Source organism: Castor canadensis, chromosome 15, assembly GCF_047511655.1.
Source record: "Castor canadensis chromosome 15, mCasCan1.hap1v2, whole genome shotgun sequence".
Lineage (NCBI taxonomy): Eukaryota > Metazoa > Chordata > Mammalia > Rodentia > Castoridae > Castor > Castor canadensis.
In genome coordinates this window covers 50,506,933-50,526,056 of record NC_133400.1, presented here as the reverse complement: position 1 = coordinate 50,526,056, position 19,124 = coordinate 50,506,933, and the positions used below count along the sequence as shown (strand labels likewise).

General features: G+C 38.3%; 1 protein-coding gene across 5 annotated transcripts in view; it reads right to left on the bottom strand.

Moving 5' to 3' along the window:
* The window catches only part of Pgbd2 (piggyBac transposable element derived 2), an 82,934-nt gene continuing 63,810 nt past the window's right edge, over positions 1–19,124 (bottom strand). For 4 of the 5 annotated variants that reach the window (XM_074056137.1, XM_074056136.1, XM_074056139.1 and 1 more), the window contains 2 exons: positions 6,156–6,217; positions 1–3,813 (listed from right to left, as the gene is read on the bottom strand). In XM_074056137.1, coding sequence (XP_073912238.1) covers positions 2,052–3,813; positions 6,156–6,172 — 1,779 coding nt within the window. In that variant the 5' untranslated portion in view covers positions 6,173–6,217 and the 3' untranslated portion in view covers positions 1–2,051. Of the gene's footprint in view, positions 3,814–6,155; positions 6,218–11,077; positions 11,230–19,124 lie in introns of all 5 variants that reach the window. The other variant, XM_074056138.1, reaches the window with a different exon arrangement.

Sequence of the window (19,124 nt, the reverse complement as noted above, 5' to 3'; positions counted from 1 at the left end):
TTTCTCTAAGATCCATTTTATTTCAAAATTACAAAAGGCTTCCAATTGTACAATAGCTCCCTTTACCCATCTCCACAGATGCATATATTTTGTATGATCAACATACTATTATCAAAGCTAGGAAATTAATATTTATAAAATACCATAATCTGTACTATATTCAAGTTTCATCAGTCATCCCATAAATGTCCAATACTTTTTGGTGAATCTGGGGCTAGTATCACACATTAGATTTTGTCATACCTCCTTGGTCTCATTTACTCTTAGATAGTTGTCTTGTTGTCTTTCGTGCCCTTAACACTTTCAAAGGATATTAACAGTTGTTTTGCAGCTGTCTCTCAATTTGGACTTGTCTGTTTCCTCATGATTTAGAATTCAGGTTGGGCATGCTGGGCCAGAATACTACAACAGACCATACTGGGTGGGGTAAAAGATAGATGATGTCAATGCCTGAAGTGGTACTAATTTTGAGTACTTGATTAAAGTGGTATCTGCCTGATTTCTCCATTGAGGAGTTACTGGGTTTGTTTGGTTTTTTTTTTTCATTTGAAACTTTTGAGTATCTTGTGAAGCGTTACTTCGCCTACTAAATACAGCATCCACTAATGTTCTTACCTACAAAACTACACTCCGGTGTTTCCCAAATAATGGTTTTATTCCATCCTTCTTTCTACATTAGTTGGGATTTTATTATTACAGACTGAATATTTGCTTTACTCTATGGGTATAAACAATTTTTAAGATTTTGGACAAACATTATTAAATTACCTTATATTGTACAGATTTACACTATATGAGTTCACCTTCTTTCCATGTTTACATCAGTAGTAATTACCTGTAAATAACAAATGTATTTGTGGAAAAAGCGTTTCTAGTAATTGCTTTTCTTCGCATTTTATTCCACCAGAGTGTCCATTTCTTATCTCCAATAATTTTTTATACAACACTGCACATTTTCCTCTTGCCATCCATGTGTTTATGAGGTCTTTATTCTTCTCTGAGTACATTATTACAAATGTAGTAACATAAAAAATGTTTTCCTGATTTCTTTGCATTTTAATTTTGATAAATGTTAATTTTATAATTTTATAAAGTTAAATTGATGTGTTCCTTTTTTTAATTTGTGCTGTTTTTTAAACACTCTATCCCAAAGAGAAGATACACCCAGTTTTTTACATGTATTTCTTTTATTCTTCTAAAATATATCCCACAAGGTTTTCTAACCTAAAACTGCTTCCTTATTTCATTATATTATCCCTAAGTTCAAGAATTTATAAAGGTGGGATTTAAATCACTGGAGAAATAATACAACTTTTAAAAAATTATGATGACTGTCCATTTGGAGAAAAAAGGGTATCCCTACTTCATGCTATTTATAAAATTAGATTCTACACGGATATTTGTATATTACAAAAGTATATTTATCAAGAAAATTTGAGGGCTGGTGGAGTGGCTCAAGCGGTATGAGTGCCTGCTTAACAAGCATGAGGCCTTGAGTTCAAACTCCAGTGCCGCCAAAAAAAGAGAAAATATGAACTCTACAACTCTAGTCCTCTGAATAAATGCAAAGCAGACTATCTATCCCTGGACAGTGAAATAGCCTTGGACAAATATGAGATAAATAAAATTAAGAAACACTTCATCATTATTGTTATGATGTTCATATACTACTGCCTGTATCTTAGAATATAGATCATGGAATACAATGGTAAAATCTTCTGTTCATACAGGTTTTTCTTTGATTATCCTTATTAGGACTCAAATATACTACAAAGCAAGATTTTTATTTGAATTAATTTAAATAAATAACAGTATAAAAAACAGATTTGCAAACATTTGAGATTACTAACATAAATATTAACTAGTATTACATGTAGGCATAATAGGACACAATAAAAGAAGATCACTGTAATAGGGATAAGAGGAAATACAAAGACAAATCATCAGGGATTCAGGTCTTTTTTCCCAACACAAAACATAGGGTACTCTGACTGCTATATGTAATTACCTGTAAACACCTCATTATACCAAAACAAGCACATCTTATGACATCACCGAATATGGTACTCCCTGAAGCACTTGGCATGGACACCCTTCTGGCATTTCTCACAACGGGTGTTCGTTTGTGAGTGACAGAGGGCGCACCGGGTCCTCTTGTCCTGGTGGACAATCCAGTGCCCAATCATATCAAAGCGGCTCTCAGTTTCCAACCGTCTACCTCGCCTCCCTTGTGAGGATGTGTCAGCATTGCTCTCCAGATACACACAGGCGATATATCTCCGGAAAGCAAGGAGGTCCACCTGTGCATCTTGGCAGCAGATCCTGTGCAGCTGCCATGCATTGTTGAGGGCGGCATCAATGACATAGCCAATGAAGCTTGAGTACCACTTCATGCCCCGAATCTTCACCTTGTACTTCGCGATATTCTGGTCCATCCGCCCAACACCTCCCACCTTCTCCTGATACAGCTTCACCAATGATGGCTGGTAGACCTGAGTCCGTATTTTGGCTGCTCCCAAGTGACGGCTGGTTAGCCTCACGGGCTCTATGCCTACAGCATTGGAGCAGATGTTGACCACACTGCTATCATGCCAGCGGCACACAATGATTTCCTCACTCTCATCAACTTTATAATCAAATGAACCCCTCTTCATTTTTCTCAGTTCTTTGGGATCTTTGAGGGGACATCGCTCAGTTCTGTACTCACAAACAGTTCCTGTGGCCTTTACCCCCTTTTTCCTCAAAATAGACATCAGCTTGACACTTGTAAAGACCTTGTCAAAAAATATGTGGTATGGTAGAAAACCACGCTCCTGAAGTGCATCCACAAATTTTATTACCATGCTGCCTCCTAGATCCAAGCCCCTGTCTGGCTTGGTGAACAGTGTGCCCTGTGAGGGTTCAAACCAAACCAAGTAGCCTCTGCTAGTTGTCCCACACCAGATTTTGTAGCCGAGCCGTATGGGCTTCCCTGATTGCAGCTGCTTGGACCCCCTGTGACCAAAGTACTCACACATAGACTCACCAAAGCTGTAGAACTCTTCTAAGGGTGCATGTTTCTGGAAGTTGCAGTTCATCCGGATAATGAGAGGCCTGACCTTGGCAAACCTATCGCTTTCATCAAGTTCATTGTTATCTGCAAAATGCAGGTATGAGAAAATCAGTTCAAATCGGTCCCTTCTAATTGCATCAGCCACAAGATGGTGGTGTGAGTCAGGAGAGGTTTCCCAAAACATCCTTCTCCTTGGATAGGAGATATACCCACTTAAAATCAAAATGCCCAAAACACACTTCAATTCCTGGACTGTGAGACCCAGGTTGACGTTTTTCTGCCACGCATAACGGTTGGTTTCATTAACAATGAAATTAATTGTTCCTTCATCGAAAAACAATTCAAAGAGGCCTACAGGACTCAGTTCTTGGCTTTTGAGATCCTCAATATGAGGATCTGATGCTGTCCAGCTGCCAAAATCTGGTCGAATATCTCTTTTAGTCCAAATGCGCTGAGGTTCCACTGCTGACTTCTGCCTCTTCTTGGCTGGCTGCAGCTCCAAATCATCATTATCCTCCCCGGTGCCAGAGTCCTCAGACACAACCAAAGCATGCAGCACCCTACCAGGGAGCTGAGCACCTCGCTGGCCATCTTCATCACCTGAGTCCTCATCGGTGAAATCCCCTGCAGCATTATCAGGTGGTGCGATGAAAATCTCCTCCCTGTTGTTGCCGGACTCTTCCTCCTCTAGAGAATTCAGAACCTCAAGCAGCTTTGCAGACTTCATCTTTGAGCGGGCACCTCTCCCAACAGTGACACCTCTGCAATGACAGGAAACAATCAGGAAGAGGCGTCTCTGGAAAGTCAAAACTTCAGCAGAACAGAGATCCCACTAGGAAGTCCCTTAGCTCAAACAACTGCACAGACCTGGGTCCAACAGACACAGCACCAGATAGGTGAACTTTCCAGATATAGATGTTTTAATCTATAAGTGTTTTAATGATGATAGGTAGTCCAAAGAGGCATTATATACTCCGTTTCCCTCTTAAATAAAGAGCTCCACATACAGGAGTCCCTCTAGTGATCAATGAAGTTATCTCTATCATCACTTCAGATAGCAAAAACTGCCAACAGGAAATCTTGGTTAGCTGAACTGAAATCCACTGCTGTCTCCTTGGACTCAGTGGCCCCAGCAGCTCTGCTATTATGTTTGTCCTACCTTTCTCTTCTCTTCCTCTTATTTATCTGAAAAATAGAGCTTCCCTCACTTCCCAAATTCTTAAACTCTCTGTACTTAAACTCTTATTATCCAAATTCAAGCAAAGTCAGATTTTCAGATGACTTCCTCACTGATATCTTACAGCATGCTAATTGCAATTCAGGAGCTGAACAGATTTGGAAAACATGGAATCCCCTGCCATTCACACTCTTACCCTGTGGACATAGGAACCAAATGGATGGTGTGAAATACCTTTAGCACCAAGCACTGTCTAGAGGCTGGCAGAAGGAAAATTTCACTCCCAACATACACAGCCTTAGTTCTAACTAGGAGACACAGCAGATCAATAAATAAGGAGCTATCCAGGTAGAGGTGAGACTGCAAGTGCAATGAAGGAGTAGCGCTATGGGGTGTTATTTTAGATAGGTTTGTGAGGGAAGGCTCATAAGACAGGCCTAAAGGAGTGAGGGAGTTAGCCCAGCAAACAGCTGGAGACAGGGTCTCCCAGGTTAAGAGAAAGAACCATAGGCACAAGGCCCTGAGGCTAAAGGTACAGTGAGGACAGGAGACAAAAGCAGAAGCAGAAGCAATGGGAACCAGGCCACACAGGGCTCCAGAGGTCCTGGCAAGGACTTCTGGTGGTATTCAGCTATCCTAGGAAGCCCCAGGAGGGATAGAACAGAACAGTGAGGAGCAAGATCCAGACTATAAAAACATCACTCCAACTGTGAGAATGGACTTGAGGAGAGAATGGGCATGAATGCCTCTGTTGCTGCAATGTATGCCTCTCCAGGGCCCTTGCTGACACCCAAGCCAACCTCTGGAGAAGTGAGGTTTTCACTCATCTAAGCTCTGTGTGGTCCAAAAAAACAGACCAGCTTGAAAAGAGAGGAAACCCAAAAACCTTCCTGTGAGCTTGAGCCTTGGATTGAGACAGGTTGTTGGGGGATAGCAAATCTCCACATCTTCCTTGCCCCAGCTTTACTCAGTTACAGGAATGGATCCAGGCATGCCAGACCAGGTTATCTACCACTCTTACTACTTGAGCTCCTTCTCACCCTAGACTCTCAAATACCTTCTGTAACAGGCTGTTCAAACTTTAGTCATAGGAAAGCTGGCAAGTACTGAGGTGGCCCCAGTGACAAGTCTGGTGTTTTTATTTTGAAGGATGAAAAAAGAATAATATGGGGTAGGAAGAAAAAGGTAAGGAAGAGCAATAGATGGGGTTAGACTGATTAAAGTATAATACATTTAGGGCTGGGATGTAGCTTGGTGGCACAGCGCTTGCCTAGCATGTGTGAGGCCCTGGGTTGGATCCCAGCACCAAAAAAGAAAAGACAAAAAAAAGTATAATACATTTATAGGTAAAATAACAAGGCAAAACCCCACTGAACAATGGACACTTCACAAGAAGAACAGGAATATAAAACAAGTCATGTTAAGGAGAGAGTACTAGTGGGAGGGAGAGGGTAAATGAAAAGGGTAAAGAAGGGTGAATATTGTTGATGTATTTCTACGTATTTATGAATATGGAACACTGAAACCTGTCAAAGTCATTTTAAGAAGTGGGGGCAAAGGAGAATAATAGAGGGGATGAACCAAACCAGGTATACTGTACACATATATGGAAATGTCAAAACAAAACCTCCTGTATGGCTGTTATATACTAATAATTTTTTAAAAAGAATGAAAAAAGTTAAGTCATAAAGTGTGTGCTTTATATTCAGCATACACACTGGTGCCACATGCCCACTTTGTACTACACACACTCCCCTGTCTGCCTCATCTCTTCTCCATTCTCCTCTTTTCTCCTCTCCCCTCTTCCTTTATGCTTTCTGAACACAAACTGTTTAGCAATGTCAGCAGGACTAAGGGCTTAAAACTGTCACTGACATGGTCTTTAAGAAACAGAGGAGTAAATACTTTCACAAACAGTACTCCTACCTTGAGGCCGAAGCCATGATGAAGTGGGAAGGTGAGGCTGTCTTTACTCAGGATCTAAGAATCTGTAAGACAATTGAAAATCAACTTTTTAATAAGTTAAGCAACAGAATCTTCTCTGCCATCTAAAGAGAAAATATCTCTAGCTTAAAACCTATCACCAGTGAAAAGGAAATGGATAGTATATACACAGGAGATGGTATCTACTCAACTGGCTAGAGGGAAAGGAATATGCTCCCCCATCTCACAACTCACACCAAAATACATTCTAAATCAGTGTGGTTCATTGTCAGAACTAATGACATTGGGGCTACATGGAGCTTTTGTTGGGGTGCAGATTCAGTTCTATGCATTATGGAATATTTAACATCATCCCTGGCTTCTCCCTAATTTGCCAGTAGAACACCTCACTCCCTGAAGTTGGTTAAAAAAAAAAAAAAAAAACAGACATTTCCAAGTGTTCCGTGGGGGCAAAATTCCAGATTGACAGTGGTTGAGCAATGCTGCCAATAGGAGTTTCTGTGATGATGGGAATATTCTGTATCAGAATTATCCAATATGGCAGGCATGAGCCACACAAGTATACTGAACACTTCAAATAGAGCCTGTGTGATGGAGAAACTGAGTTTTTTATTTTATTCATTCTTTTCTTTAATTTTTATTAGCATAAATTGTACAAAAGTATTTCATTGTGGTATTTACATACATGCATATAATATACTTTAATCAAATTCATCCCATCTCTATTACTCTTACCAAACTACAGTTTTCTTCTTGGTTTTGTTTGTTTGTTTGTTTGTTTGTTTTGGGCAGTACTGGTATTTGAACTCAGAGCCTCACACTTGCTAGGTAGGCACTGTCACTTGAGCAATGTGTTTAGACAAAAAAGCTGAGTTTTTAATTTTATGTTTAATTAATCTTAATTTAAATAGTTACATGTGGCTACTGTATTACACAATAATATTCTAAATATATTAAGAACTGTGAAAAGACAAAACTTTTAAACTTTTAAAGTATTAATGATGTCAAGAAAAGGAAAGCTTTTCTTGGAGAAAACAAAAATTTAAAGATGGATAAAATGAACTTCATCAAATTTCCAACAAATCTGTAGTAGGCAGCCTGTAAGATTACTCTCAAACTTCCCCACCCTCTTGGTATTCCTGCCTTTGTGTAATCCTTTCCCTTAAGCCAGTTGGACCTCGTGATCTACTTTTTTTTTTTTCCTGGTGCTTTCTCCACTGGTTCTTATGAGATATTCCTGTGTCGTGGCTTACTTCTAACAAACAGAATACGGTCTGATCTCAGAAGAGAATGGAGCTTCTATATTTCTGTTTCTCTCTTTCCCTCTTTCTTTTGAAAAAGAGAAAGCCAACTACTATTTTCTGAGTTGTCTTAGGGAAAGGCCCATGTGCCAAGAAACAGAGTGCAGTCACTAGCCAATAGCCAGAGGGAACTGAGGTCCTCAGTCCAACACTCCATTGAGAAACAAATCCTGAGGAACATTTCCCATGAGATGAGACTACAGACCCAAATGACTGCTTGACTGCAACCTTATAAGAGATTAATTTTTGTTTTTTGAGACAGGGTCTCACTATGTAGCTCAGGGTGGCCTGAAACTTGCTATGTAGCCAAGCTGGCCTCAAATGATTAATTCTCCTGCCTCATCTTCCTGAATGTTAGGATTACAGGATTGCACCAACACCTCTGGTTTCATGAGAAATTTTTTTTTATGGTAAGTGTATGTTTAGTTTTTTTAATTCATTTATTCACATGTGCATACATTGTTTGGGCCATGAGAAATTTTGAGCCATAAAAATTCAGCTTCCTGAGCCAGTGAAACTCTAGATGATAAATGTTTGTTGTTTCTAATTTGTGGCAAAATTTGTGATGCAGCAATAGGTAACTAATATAGCATACATACAACTAAGCACCCAAAACAAAAGCTACAACCTGTCAGAAGAGAGTCACAATGCAGATAATTAGAAAAGAACTTGTATCCAGAATATAAAAAGAATTCCTGCCCTAGTACAACAATAACATACTAAAAAGAAGAAAAACAATTCCTAAAAAACAATGAGAAAAAGACAAGCAACCCAATGAAAACAATGTACAAAAGATGTGAAACACAAATATGAGCCTAAATGGTCATTTAAAGAGAAATTAGAAAAATGCAAATTAAAATCATAATATCCATCCATCTTACAACCATTAAACTGATAGACATTCATGTTTGCTAATACCAAGGGTTGTGAGAAGTTTGAGAATTCAATAAGCAAACAGATCAGGAGTGCACTAATAATGCCTTTAGCCTCATCTCCCCCATCCACGAGGAGGAGGATGCTCAGTACATGTTCACCAGGCCAACCAACAGTTTTCAAACCACAAGTCCCACATGTAGAATAAACAGAAGACATAATGTGGCCAGGAAAGAAGAGAATTAAGTGTAGCCTGGTGTTCTACACATACTATAGTCCAAGTAATTTGCAAATAATTTGCATTAGCCCTTTTAGTGTATGTATGTATATGTGTGTATGTGTGTGTGGTTTATATATGTGTTTTAAATATACGTGTTTATATATACTTTTATATATACATAAAACAAGATACTTTATGCAGGCTGAATTTATAAATAAAAGAGGTTTATTTAACTCACAATTTTGGAGGTTCGGCCCTGATGAGAGCTCTCAGCTTTATCACATCATGTCAATACCAATGAATACCAATGAATGGTGGAAGCAAGTTAGGGAGCAAGTAATCATATCACAATACAGTGTCTGTGTGTGTGTGTGTGTGTGAGACAGAGAGAGAGAGAGAGAGAGAGAAAGAGAGAGAGAAGACAGATCATGCTTGCTCCTTTTAAAAAACCCTCTTGCAAGAACTAACTCAAAATCCTATAAGAATTATTTTAATCCATTCCAATGGCAAGGCCTCCAATGACACAAGAACCTTCCACTAAGCCCAACTCTTAAAAGTCCCACTATCTCAACATTGCTACACTATGACTAATTCACTATGACTAACTTTCTAACATATGGACCCTTGGGGGACAAACCACACACAGACCATACTTTCATGATGAAACTATTGTCCTGGTAATCTGCTTCTCAGTGGTTTTTGGATAGAGCCCTCAGGTCAACTCACAGACTCCCAATGCTCTCACAAGCAGATTTCAAACCCAACCTCTCCTATGGAGAGACCTTTCAGACTGCCAGAAAGTTCATCAAATTATCTACCCACCAATCCATAAAAATGAACTACACTCAGCAAACTTCAACTGACCCTTTTCAGGCAATTCTAACATTCTGAATACATAAGCACATCATTCTAGTTCCAGCACACCTCCTATGACTCCTTAGTTCCAGACATGATGATGTATGTTTCTTCTTCTTGTTGTTATTTCTACCTTATCTTCTCTCCAACTACCAACTTCTTAGCTAGTTCCTGTAGTTCTCTCTTGAGCTCCCTTCATCAGATACTAATAGTAGCTGGTATGCCCTTTGCAATGAACTGGCCTGGGTTCTGAAGACATAAAGGATAAAAGAACAGGCAGTTCCTGACATCAGTGAGCTCCACTGCTATGACCCCACCTCAAAGAGATACCAAATAATAAAAAAGAGTAGAAAATAGACTCCTCAAATGAGGTACCTGAATTCCATTTCCAAGAATATGCCAGACTACACACCCTTGACAACACTCTTGATGAAAACTGAAAGCTGGATAAAACTTAAAATGTATCATTGAAATGACAAGAAAATATGGAATCCAACTATATTAAAAATGAAACTAAATCTGGGAGCTCTAAAAAACAAGTGAGTCCTTTAGGTAGTTTTCACCCTACAGAATTCTCATGAACCCTGGTGACAGTATGCTTCCTATTCTGAGAACCACACAGAAGATTAAAAACTAGAAGAAACTAAGACAGGCCTACACCAAGGGCCTACCACAGGGTTATACCCAGGACACAATGAATGACATATACACCCATTGTGAAGAAGGGCTAGAAAGTAAATGTAATTGATTCCACTTTACCATTGTATAGAGGGGGGGGCGGATCTCCTAAGCATTTGTAACTATGAAGATTTACAAGGTTAATTCACACTGTCTAGTAGTTCCAATAACCTCAAGTGAAATTTTTAACTCAAAGTGGCCTTCATGGACTAGTACCTCCCTAGGGAATAGTAGAGACAGACAAAAATATAAGCCAAGAAATATAAGCCAAGCAAGAGTTCAAGCAACTTCACTGACAACAGTTTCAAAGATCATGAATTCAATAAGAAAAAAACAAAGTCACACCAAAAAACTCCACCAAAACTCCTAAACACCATAAACAGCTTCAGCCAATTAGAAGGATACAAAATGAATTAACAAAAATCAGAAGCCTTTCTGTATACCAACAATGAACAGACTGAGAAAGAATATAGGAAAATAATTCTACTTATAATAACCTCAAAAAAATAAAATACCTAGGAATAAACTTAACAGAGGATGTGAAAGACCTCTACAAGGAAAACTACAAACCACTAAGGAAAGAAATTGAAGACCACAGAAGATAGAAAGATCTCCCACACTCATGGATTGGTAGAATCAATATTGTGAAAATGGCTATATTACCAAAAGCAGTCTACACGTTCAATGCAATTCTCATCAAAATTCCAAAGACATTCGTCACAGATTGAAGAATCAACCCTAAAGTTCAGTGGGAAACACAAAAGACCATGAATAGCCAAGGCAATACTAAGCAAAAGGAGCAATGCCGAGGTATCACAATACCCATCTTCACACTATACTACAGAGCCATGGCAATAAAAACAGTATTATGCTGGCACAAAAACAGGTATGAAGACCAGTAGAACAAAATAGAAGACCAAGATATGAACCCATGCAGCTATGCCCACCTGATTTTGACAAAGTTGCCAAAAACATACCATGGAGAAAAGTCAGAGTCTTCAACAAATGTTGCTGGGAAAACTGGATATCTGCATGCAGAAAACCGAAACTAGATCCATGTCTTTCATCACGTACTAGTATCAACTCAAAGTGGATCAAGGACCTTAATATGAGGCCTGAAACGTTGAAGCTAGTGCAAGAAAGAGCAAGAAATACACTGGAATTAATAATAGGCATAGGCAACAACTTCCTCAGTAGAATTCAAACAGCTCAGCAACTAAGAAAAAGGACTGACAAATGGGACTACATGAAATTTAAAAGCTTCTGCACAAAAGAAACGGTTTCTAAATTGAAAAGGCTGCCCTCAGATTGGGAGAAAATCTTTGCCAGCTATATATTTGATAAGGGTTTAATAACCAGAATATATAAGGAGTTCAAAAAACTACACTCCCAAAAAAATAAATGACCCAATGGAGAAATAGGCAAATGAACTGAACACACTTTTTTCAAAGGAAGAAGTCCAAATGGCTAAAAAACACATGAAGAAATGCTCAACATCCCTGGCCAAAAAGGAAATACAAATCAAAACCATATTAAGATTCCACCTCACTCCTGTAAGAATGGCTACTATCAATAACACAAACAACAGCAAATGTTGGCGAGAATGTGGAGAAAAAGGAGAAAAAGGAACCCTCATACACTGCTGATGGGAATTTAAATTAGTACAACCACTATGGAAAACAGTATGGAGGTGCCTCAGAAAATTAAAAATAGATCTGCCACATGATTCAGCAATTCCACTCCTAGGGATAAACCTGAAGGAATGTAATTCAGGTTACAATAAAGGCACCTGCACACCCATGTTTATTGCAGCATTCTGCACAATAACTAAGCTATGGAAACAATCGAGATGCCCACTACTGATGAATGGATTAAGAAAATGTGGTATTTATGTATAATGGAATTTTATTCACCCACAAAGAAGAATGAAATTTTGTCATTTGCACGTAAATGGATGGAACTGGAGAATATCATCTTAAGTGAAGCTTGCCAGGTTAAGAAAGCCAAAACCCACATAAGTTTTCTCTCATTCTGTGGAATACAGACCTAATACAAATACAGCAATGTTATGAAAAACAGGTCACACTAAAGGGAAGTCACATATGAGAAAGGGTGGGTAAAAGAAGGAAGTAAGAAGGTGAATATGGCTGATATACTCTCTATAAGAATGAATACAGACTTTTTAAACCTGGTGAAACCACCATAAGAAAGGAAGTAAGATAGAAGAAAACTAGAGGAGATGAACCAATTTGGGTAATAATACATATATGCATGGAAATGTCACAAGGAAAGTCCCTATGTATCTATCTTAAACAAACAAAAATGTCGTTTTTTTTTTCTTTTACAAAACTGGTGAACAGGAGAGGAGAACAGGTCCTACCTGGGGCAGGGGGCTGGGGGGTACCAGTGGGAGGGGAGAGGAGGTGAGAAAGGGCATTGGAGGGTGCATATAGTGCAAATACTATGTACATATGTATGCAAATGCAAAAGTGAGACCTGCTAAAATTATTCCAGGAATGGGGGGAAGGGGATAAAAGGAGAATGGTGGAGGGGTGAATTAAAGTATGATATATTTGATATATTATAAGAACTTTTGTATCACTCTCTTTTTTTTTTAGCAGTGTTAGGGATCGAACCCAGGCCTCCTGCATGCCAGGCAGGCACTCTACCACTGACCTACATTCCCAACATAAGAACTTTTGTAAATGCCACAGTGTACACCAACCAAGGACAACAATAAATAATAAATAAACAAATAAATAAACAAAGTCACAAAATAAACCAAGGACCAATGCCCCACAAGCGGGAGAAGTAGGCAGTGCCAAGTTCTCATTCACCAAAAAGAATCATTGAAAAAACACACAGAGCTACGTGAACCAACTCTGTAAGGAGCTCTGAAATAGCCAAAGGTTTTTAACAACAGGAAATGCTCAGTCATTAAAAATTTATCTCCACTCAGGAGGCAGAGATCTGGAGGACTGTGGTTCGAAGCCAGCCCCAGGCCTATATTGAAAATACCCAACACAAAAAAGGGCTGGTGGAGTGGCTCCAGTATCTGCCTAGGAAGTATGGGGCACTGAGTTCAAGCCCCAGTGAAATACACCAAAAAAAAAATCCAGCTCCAACACAATATAAAGATACCCTTTATATTCCTGCATCTCTCTGAGTCTGAAACAAAACATCAGGTGCATGACTACAGGAAGAGTTGGGTGGTGTAGAGAAGCTCAGGAGCACAACAGTAAACAGAAATGAGGAGAAATCCAGAAATATTGGACTTTATACTTGTAAAACAAGCAAAGGACCTTAACATGGCTTGCTAAGCAACACAGTAGGAAAAGGAGTGAATCTGCCTTAGTGGAATGTTGAGCAAAAGAGAAAAGGAAAGCACTGGCAAGCTCTACAGGTGCTCAATCTGACACTGCAAAAATACAGAATGGGAAATGAGGACTGGCAGCATGCCTCAGGTGGTCTGACAAGTGTGAGGCCCAAAACAACCAAAAAAAAAGACAGGAGATCTGTGACATGTACAGCAAGCTGACGCTGGAGAAGAGCCCCCCTGCACTTTCTGGCTTATCCAGTGCTGTCGTGGGGAACCATCTTAAGAAAAGTCTTACCATAAAACTTTCAGCTGACAGGAGAATCCCCTTTATTTCTATATCTCCAAGCCCCAAAGGACTCCACTCTAATCAAACTTTACCACCGTGAGAATTAGTTTGGGCCCAGAAAACTATTGTGACTTGGACACAGATCTGGAAACACAGATCTATGTAGTGGAAAGTGCAGCCTGCACTGCAGAGAAGGGTCATTTCCATCTGATCAGCTGTGTGTAAATATAAGCAAGGGACTTGGACAGAGACTGGAGTGAAGGAGGTATACAGGAGCACCCTGTCCACACTGCAATGAAAACTGCTTTGTTCTTGCTGCTTTCTATACTCTTGGAGCCCCAGAGACATTTGATGGAAGCACAGCTGCTGCTAGAGTATTTCTCATGCCATGTACACACTGGCAGAGTGCCTCTGGTACAAGGAGGCACTCAACTGGGCAGTCATAAGCTCAGCTGGCAGGAGCTTATGGAAGAGGGTGGCATCCACACTTGCCTTGTAACAGAGCTCATATATACAACACTGGCAGGCATTCCAGACCCAGCAAGTCATTGCACCTCTTGTAACCTGGAGGAAAAACTAGGGTAGGGTTCAACCTCTAAATAGCCCCTTCTGGTCAAAACTATTTAGACCTAAGAGAAAAAACTTACTCAAAGACACACACACACACACACGCACACATACAAAACCACACATACACACACCACACCAAGTAAACTGCAAAAAGACTGGGAGGGAAATGAAGTATCTCCATCCTCCACCTCCTCAGTAAGGAGGAAATACTGACTAGCCTTTTCTTAATGGCTTTGTCTTGTTCTGTATCTGTTTTAGTTTTCCCTCACTATTACTTTTCATTTTTTCATCTCTTTCCTATCTTCCTGCTTCTGTTTTTCTTTTTCCTGACCCCCTTTTTATTACTTAATTATTAATATTTTACCTTTACTAGTGTATCCTGTAAGTATTTTAACTCCTTTCTTTTCTATCCTAATTGGAGGTACAGTTCTTTCCAAATTGTTTTTAACTTACAGCATCTGGCATGTTTTTGAGTCAGTGGTGTTATTATTGCAGTCAGTGTTTTTCTCCTGAGTGGCAGTGGGACTAAGACCTCAAGAAAAGGTTACTCAGGCTGTGGATATAGCGCACGTGGTAAAGTGACTGCTTAGCAAGCACAACAAACTAAGTTCAAGCCCCAGTACAGCCCCTTTCAAAAAAAAGGACAGGGGTGCTCACTAAGAAGAGATAACCATCCCAACAGACACACAAATTACAATGCAGAAACACAACAAATAAGAAAAAGCAAGGCAAGGTGATCCTCCAAAACTCCATAACTCTGCAATAATGAAACTGAAAGATACCAAAATAGTTGAACTGTTAAAGAATTAAGAAGTCTAGTTTTAAAAGTGATCAATAACCTCAAATAAGAGACAAATAGAGGAATTAAAGATGTCAGTTCAAGACAGACAAGAAATTCACTAAAGACATAGAGATCCTGAAAACAAAAAACAGAAATCTTAGAAATGAAAAGCTCAATAAATCAAATTTTAAAACTCAGTGGAAAGTGTCACCAACCAACTATGTTATCAGAAGAAAAAATATCACAAAATGAGGATGAAATTGAGGAAAGATAACATTCACACAACAATACAGAAAAAAGCAATCATGCCAACTTCAAACAACTCTAGGACACAAGAGAACAGATGAATCTCTGATATAGAAAAAGTGCTGAGATACAAACTAAAGGGATGCAAAACCTATTCAATGAAATTATAGCAGAAAATTTCCAAAATCTAGGAAAAAAATATCAATATCTAAGTGCAGGAGACATTTAGAACTCCAAATAGACATAACCATAAAAGAACCTCTCCATGTCACATTATAATAAAAATGCTATGACTTCAGAACAAATATTGAAACCTGAAAGAGAAAAATTCCAAATTACTTACAAAGGCAACTTCATCATAATTATATCAGACCTCTCAATAGAAACCCCTAAAAGCCAGGAAAGCAAGGAATGATACATTTCAAGGATGAGAGTAAATAACTGCCAAATAAGATTACTGTATCAAGCAAAATTATCCTTCAGAAATAATGGACAAATAAAGATCTTTTAAAATAAGCATGAACTAAAGCTATTCATGACCACTAGGCTAGCATTAAAAAAAATGCATAAAGAAATGCTACACACAGATGAAGAAGGAAAAATAGTCACAATCATGAAAGTTGAAGAAAGAATAAACTTCATGAGAGGAATAGAAGGAATTATTAGGAAGGAACCAAACATGTTCAACTTACTAAACAAGGAAATTCCAAAGCGAATAAGAAAAAAAGAAAATAAACAGTACTTGAATCAACCAGGAAAAAAAATATTACAAGAATCAGCCAACACTTCTCAAAAATAATGCTAAATGTAAATGGTCTTAACTATATGATCAAAAGATGCAGACTGGCTAATTGTATCAAAAAACAAGATCCAGCAGGCACTGGTAGTTCATGCCTGTAATTTTAGCTACTTGGAGTCTGAGATCAGGAGGATCACAGTTTGAGGCCAGCCCAAGCAAATAGTTTTCAAGATCCCATCTCCAAAATAACCAGAGTAAAATTCACTGGAGGTGTGGTTCAAGCAATAGAGTGCCTGCTTTGCAAGCAAAAAGTCCTGCATTCAAAACCCCAGTCCCACGAAAAAAAAAAAAAAAAAGATCCAACTGTTGTGTGCAAAAGACACACCTCACTGACAAAAACATACAAAGACTGAAAGTGAAAGAATAAGAAGACAATATTCCAGGAAAGTGCAAGCCAAAAACAAGCATACACTCATATCTGAAAAGGTAGACTGCAAGCCAAAGTTAGTCAGAGTGGTAAAGAAGGCCACTATATATTAATAAAGTGAACAATACATCAAGTAGATATGATGACTCTAAATATATATGCACAGCACTGATGCACCCAACTTTTTGTTTGCAAAAAATGAATACACATTTATTATTTCCTATTTATTGCAGCCATGGCTCTAAAAGGACAAGAAGATTATATTTATCTTTTCTTTTTTTTAAATAAAGTTTATTAGGATATATTCATGATATGGGGGGAGAGGTTTCATGGTGACAATTCCGATTAGACTTATATTGTACATTAGCTACATTACCCCCATCATCTCTCCCCCTCAGCCCCTTCCCCACCCCCACTTAAAGCAATTTTGCAAGAGGTTTTCTAGTTCTGTCTCATCTAGGTATATGAACTCCATCTATCATATACCATCAATTTAATATGCTTCCTTCACCCTCCCCACTCCCACTAGTGGCCCCCTGCACACACTGTGCCTATTTTACAGTCCTGGTTTTCAAAATTAATATTTGACTTGACATTCAAAGGCATGTTTCAATGTATGCCCTCTGTGGGTATGCTTTACTTTGGTCTGTTCAATCCCTTTGAATACTTTCCCTTACCCTTTTACCTCCCACCCCCCCATTTTTTCAACATCTTTCAAAACACATCCTTATATCCTCTACCTTCACATCTTGTGGTATGGGATATTACTGTTGCTCTGTCATTCTCTTTTCCTTTCCCTCTTTCCCCGAGTTCCATAGAGTAGTTCCACTTTCACAAACATGTTCTACATCTGAGTTTGTACATGATCATGATTGTTTTTGTGTATATGTTTGTCTTTGAATCTGCCTTCCATGTATGCAAGAAAACAAGGGTCTTTTGTGTTTCTGATCCTGGCTAACTTCACTGAACATGATGTCTTCCAATTGCATCCACTGACCTTCAAACCCCCTGCCATTATTCTTTGTGGCTGATTAACACTTTATTGTGTGTGTGTATGTATATATATATATATATATATATATATATATATATATATACACATACTACACATACATATATCACAATATCTTGATCCATTCATCAGTTGTAGGGCATCTGGGTTGCTTCCAGAGCTTAGCTATTACAAATAGTGCTGTATCCAACTTCATAAAACAAATGCTACTAGACATAAAGGGACAAATAGGTTCAGATACAATACTATGTGACTTCAACACTTCACTCTTGTCAACAAAGAAACTTCAGAATTCAATGACACAACAGATCAAATGGATTCAACAGACATCTAAACAGTAGTCCATCAAACAGCTGTGTTATATCCTATACCCATTCTTCTTAAAAGCCCACAGAATGTTTTCCAAAACAGATCATACTTCAGACCATAAAGAGAATCTTAACAAATACAAAAAAAAAAAAAAAAGAAAGAAAACCTGAAATAATATCCCACATCTTAACAGATCATACTGGAATAAAACCAGAAAATATACAAACATATAGAAATTGAACAATACACTTATGAATGAACAGCGGATCACTGAGGGAATCTAAAAAATTCTAGAATCAAGCAAAAATAAAAACACAACCTACCAGAAACTTTGGGACATAGCAAAGACAGTGCTAAGGGAATAGGTCATAGTTAGGAGGGCCTACATTAAAAACTCAGGGATATAAAATAAGAAACCTACTGCTGCAACTCAAGGTCTTAGAAAACTGAGAACAAACCAAACTGAAAATTAGTAGATATAAAGAAATAATAAAGAACACAGTACAGCAGTAATTTTTAATAAAAATAGAGACTAAAAGATCAATACAAAGAATCAATAAAAGAACTGGTTCTTTGTAAAATAGCATGATTGACAAACCCCTACCCAAACTAACTTAAAGTAAAGATGGAGAAGACCCAAGGTAATAATGAAAAAGGGGGGACTGGTAGAGTGGCTCAAATGGTAGAGCATCTGCCCAGCAAGTGTTAAGTCCTGAGTTCAAACCCTACTATCACCAAAAAACTAACTAAATTAAAAAAAATATGAAAAGGGGGACATGGTAACAAATACTAATGAAATTCAGAGGCTTACTGGGGAATATTTTGAAAATTTACACTACAATAAATTGGAAGTTTTATAAGAAATGGATAAATTTCTACACACATACAACCCACCAAAATGAACCAAAAAGATATAAACCACTTAGATCTATAATAAGCAATGAGAGTGAAGCAGCAATATAGTCTCCCAACAAAGAAAGCCCTGTACTGGAAGAATCTGGGTGCATTCAAAGCTTAATTCTACCAGACCTTTAAAGAACAACTAATACCAATGTTCTTCAAACTATTTCAAAAAATAGGAAGGGAATGAGTGTTCATTCTATTAAGCTAGGATCACCCTATTAGCAAAATGAGGTAAGGACATGCCACCAAAAAAAAAAAAAAAGAAAGAAAAGAAAACTATAAACTAATTCCCTTGATGAACATAGACAGAAAAATATCCAATAAAATACTTGCAAACTAACTTCAACAACACATTTAAAAAGATCTTATACCATGACGTAGCTGGTTTCATTACAGGGATACAGGGTTAGTTCAACATACGCAAATCAATAA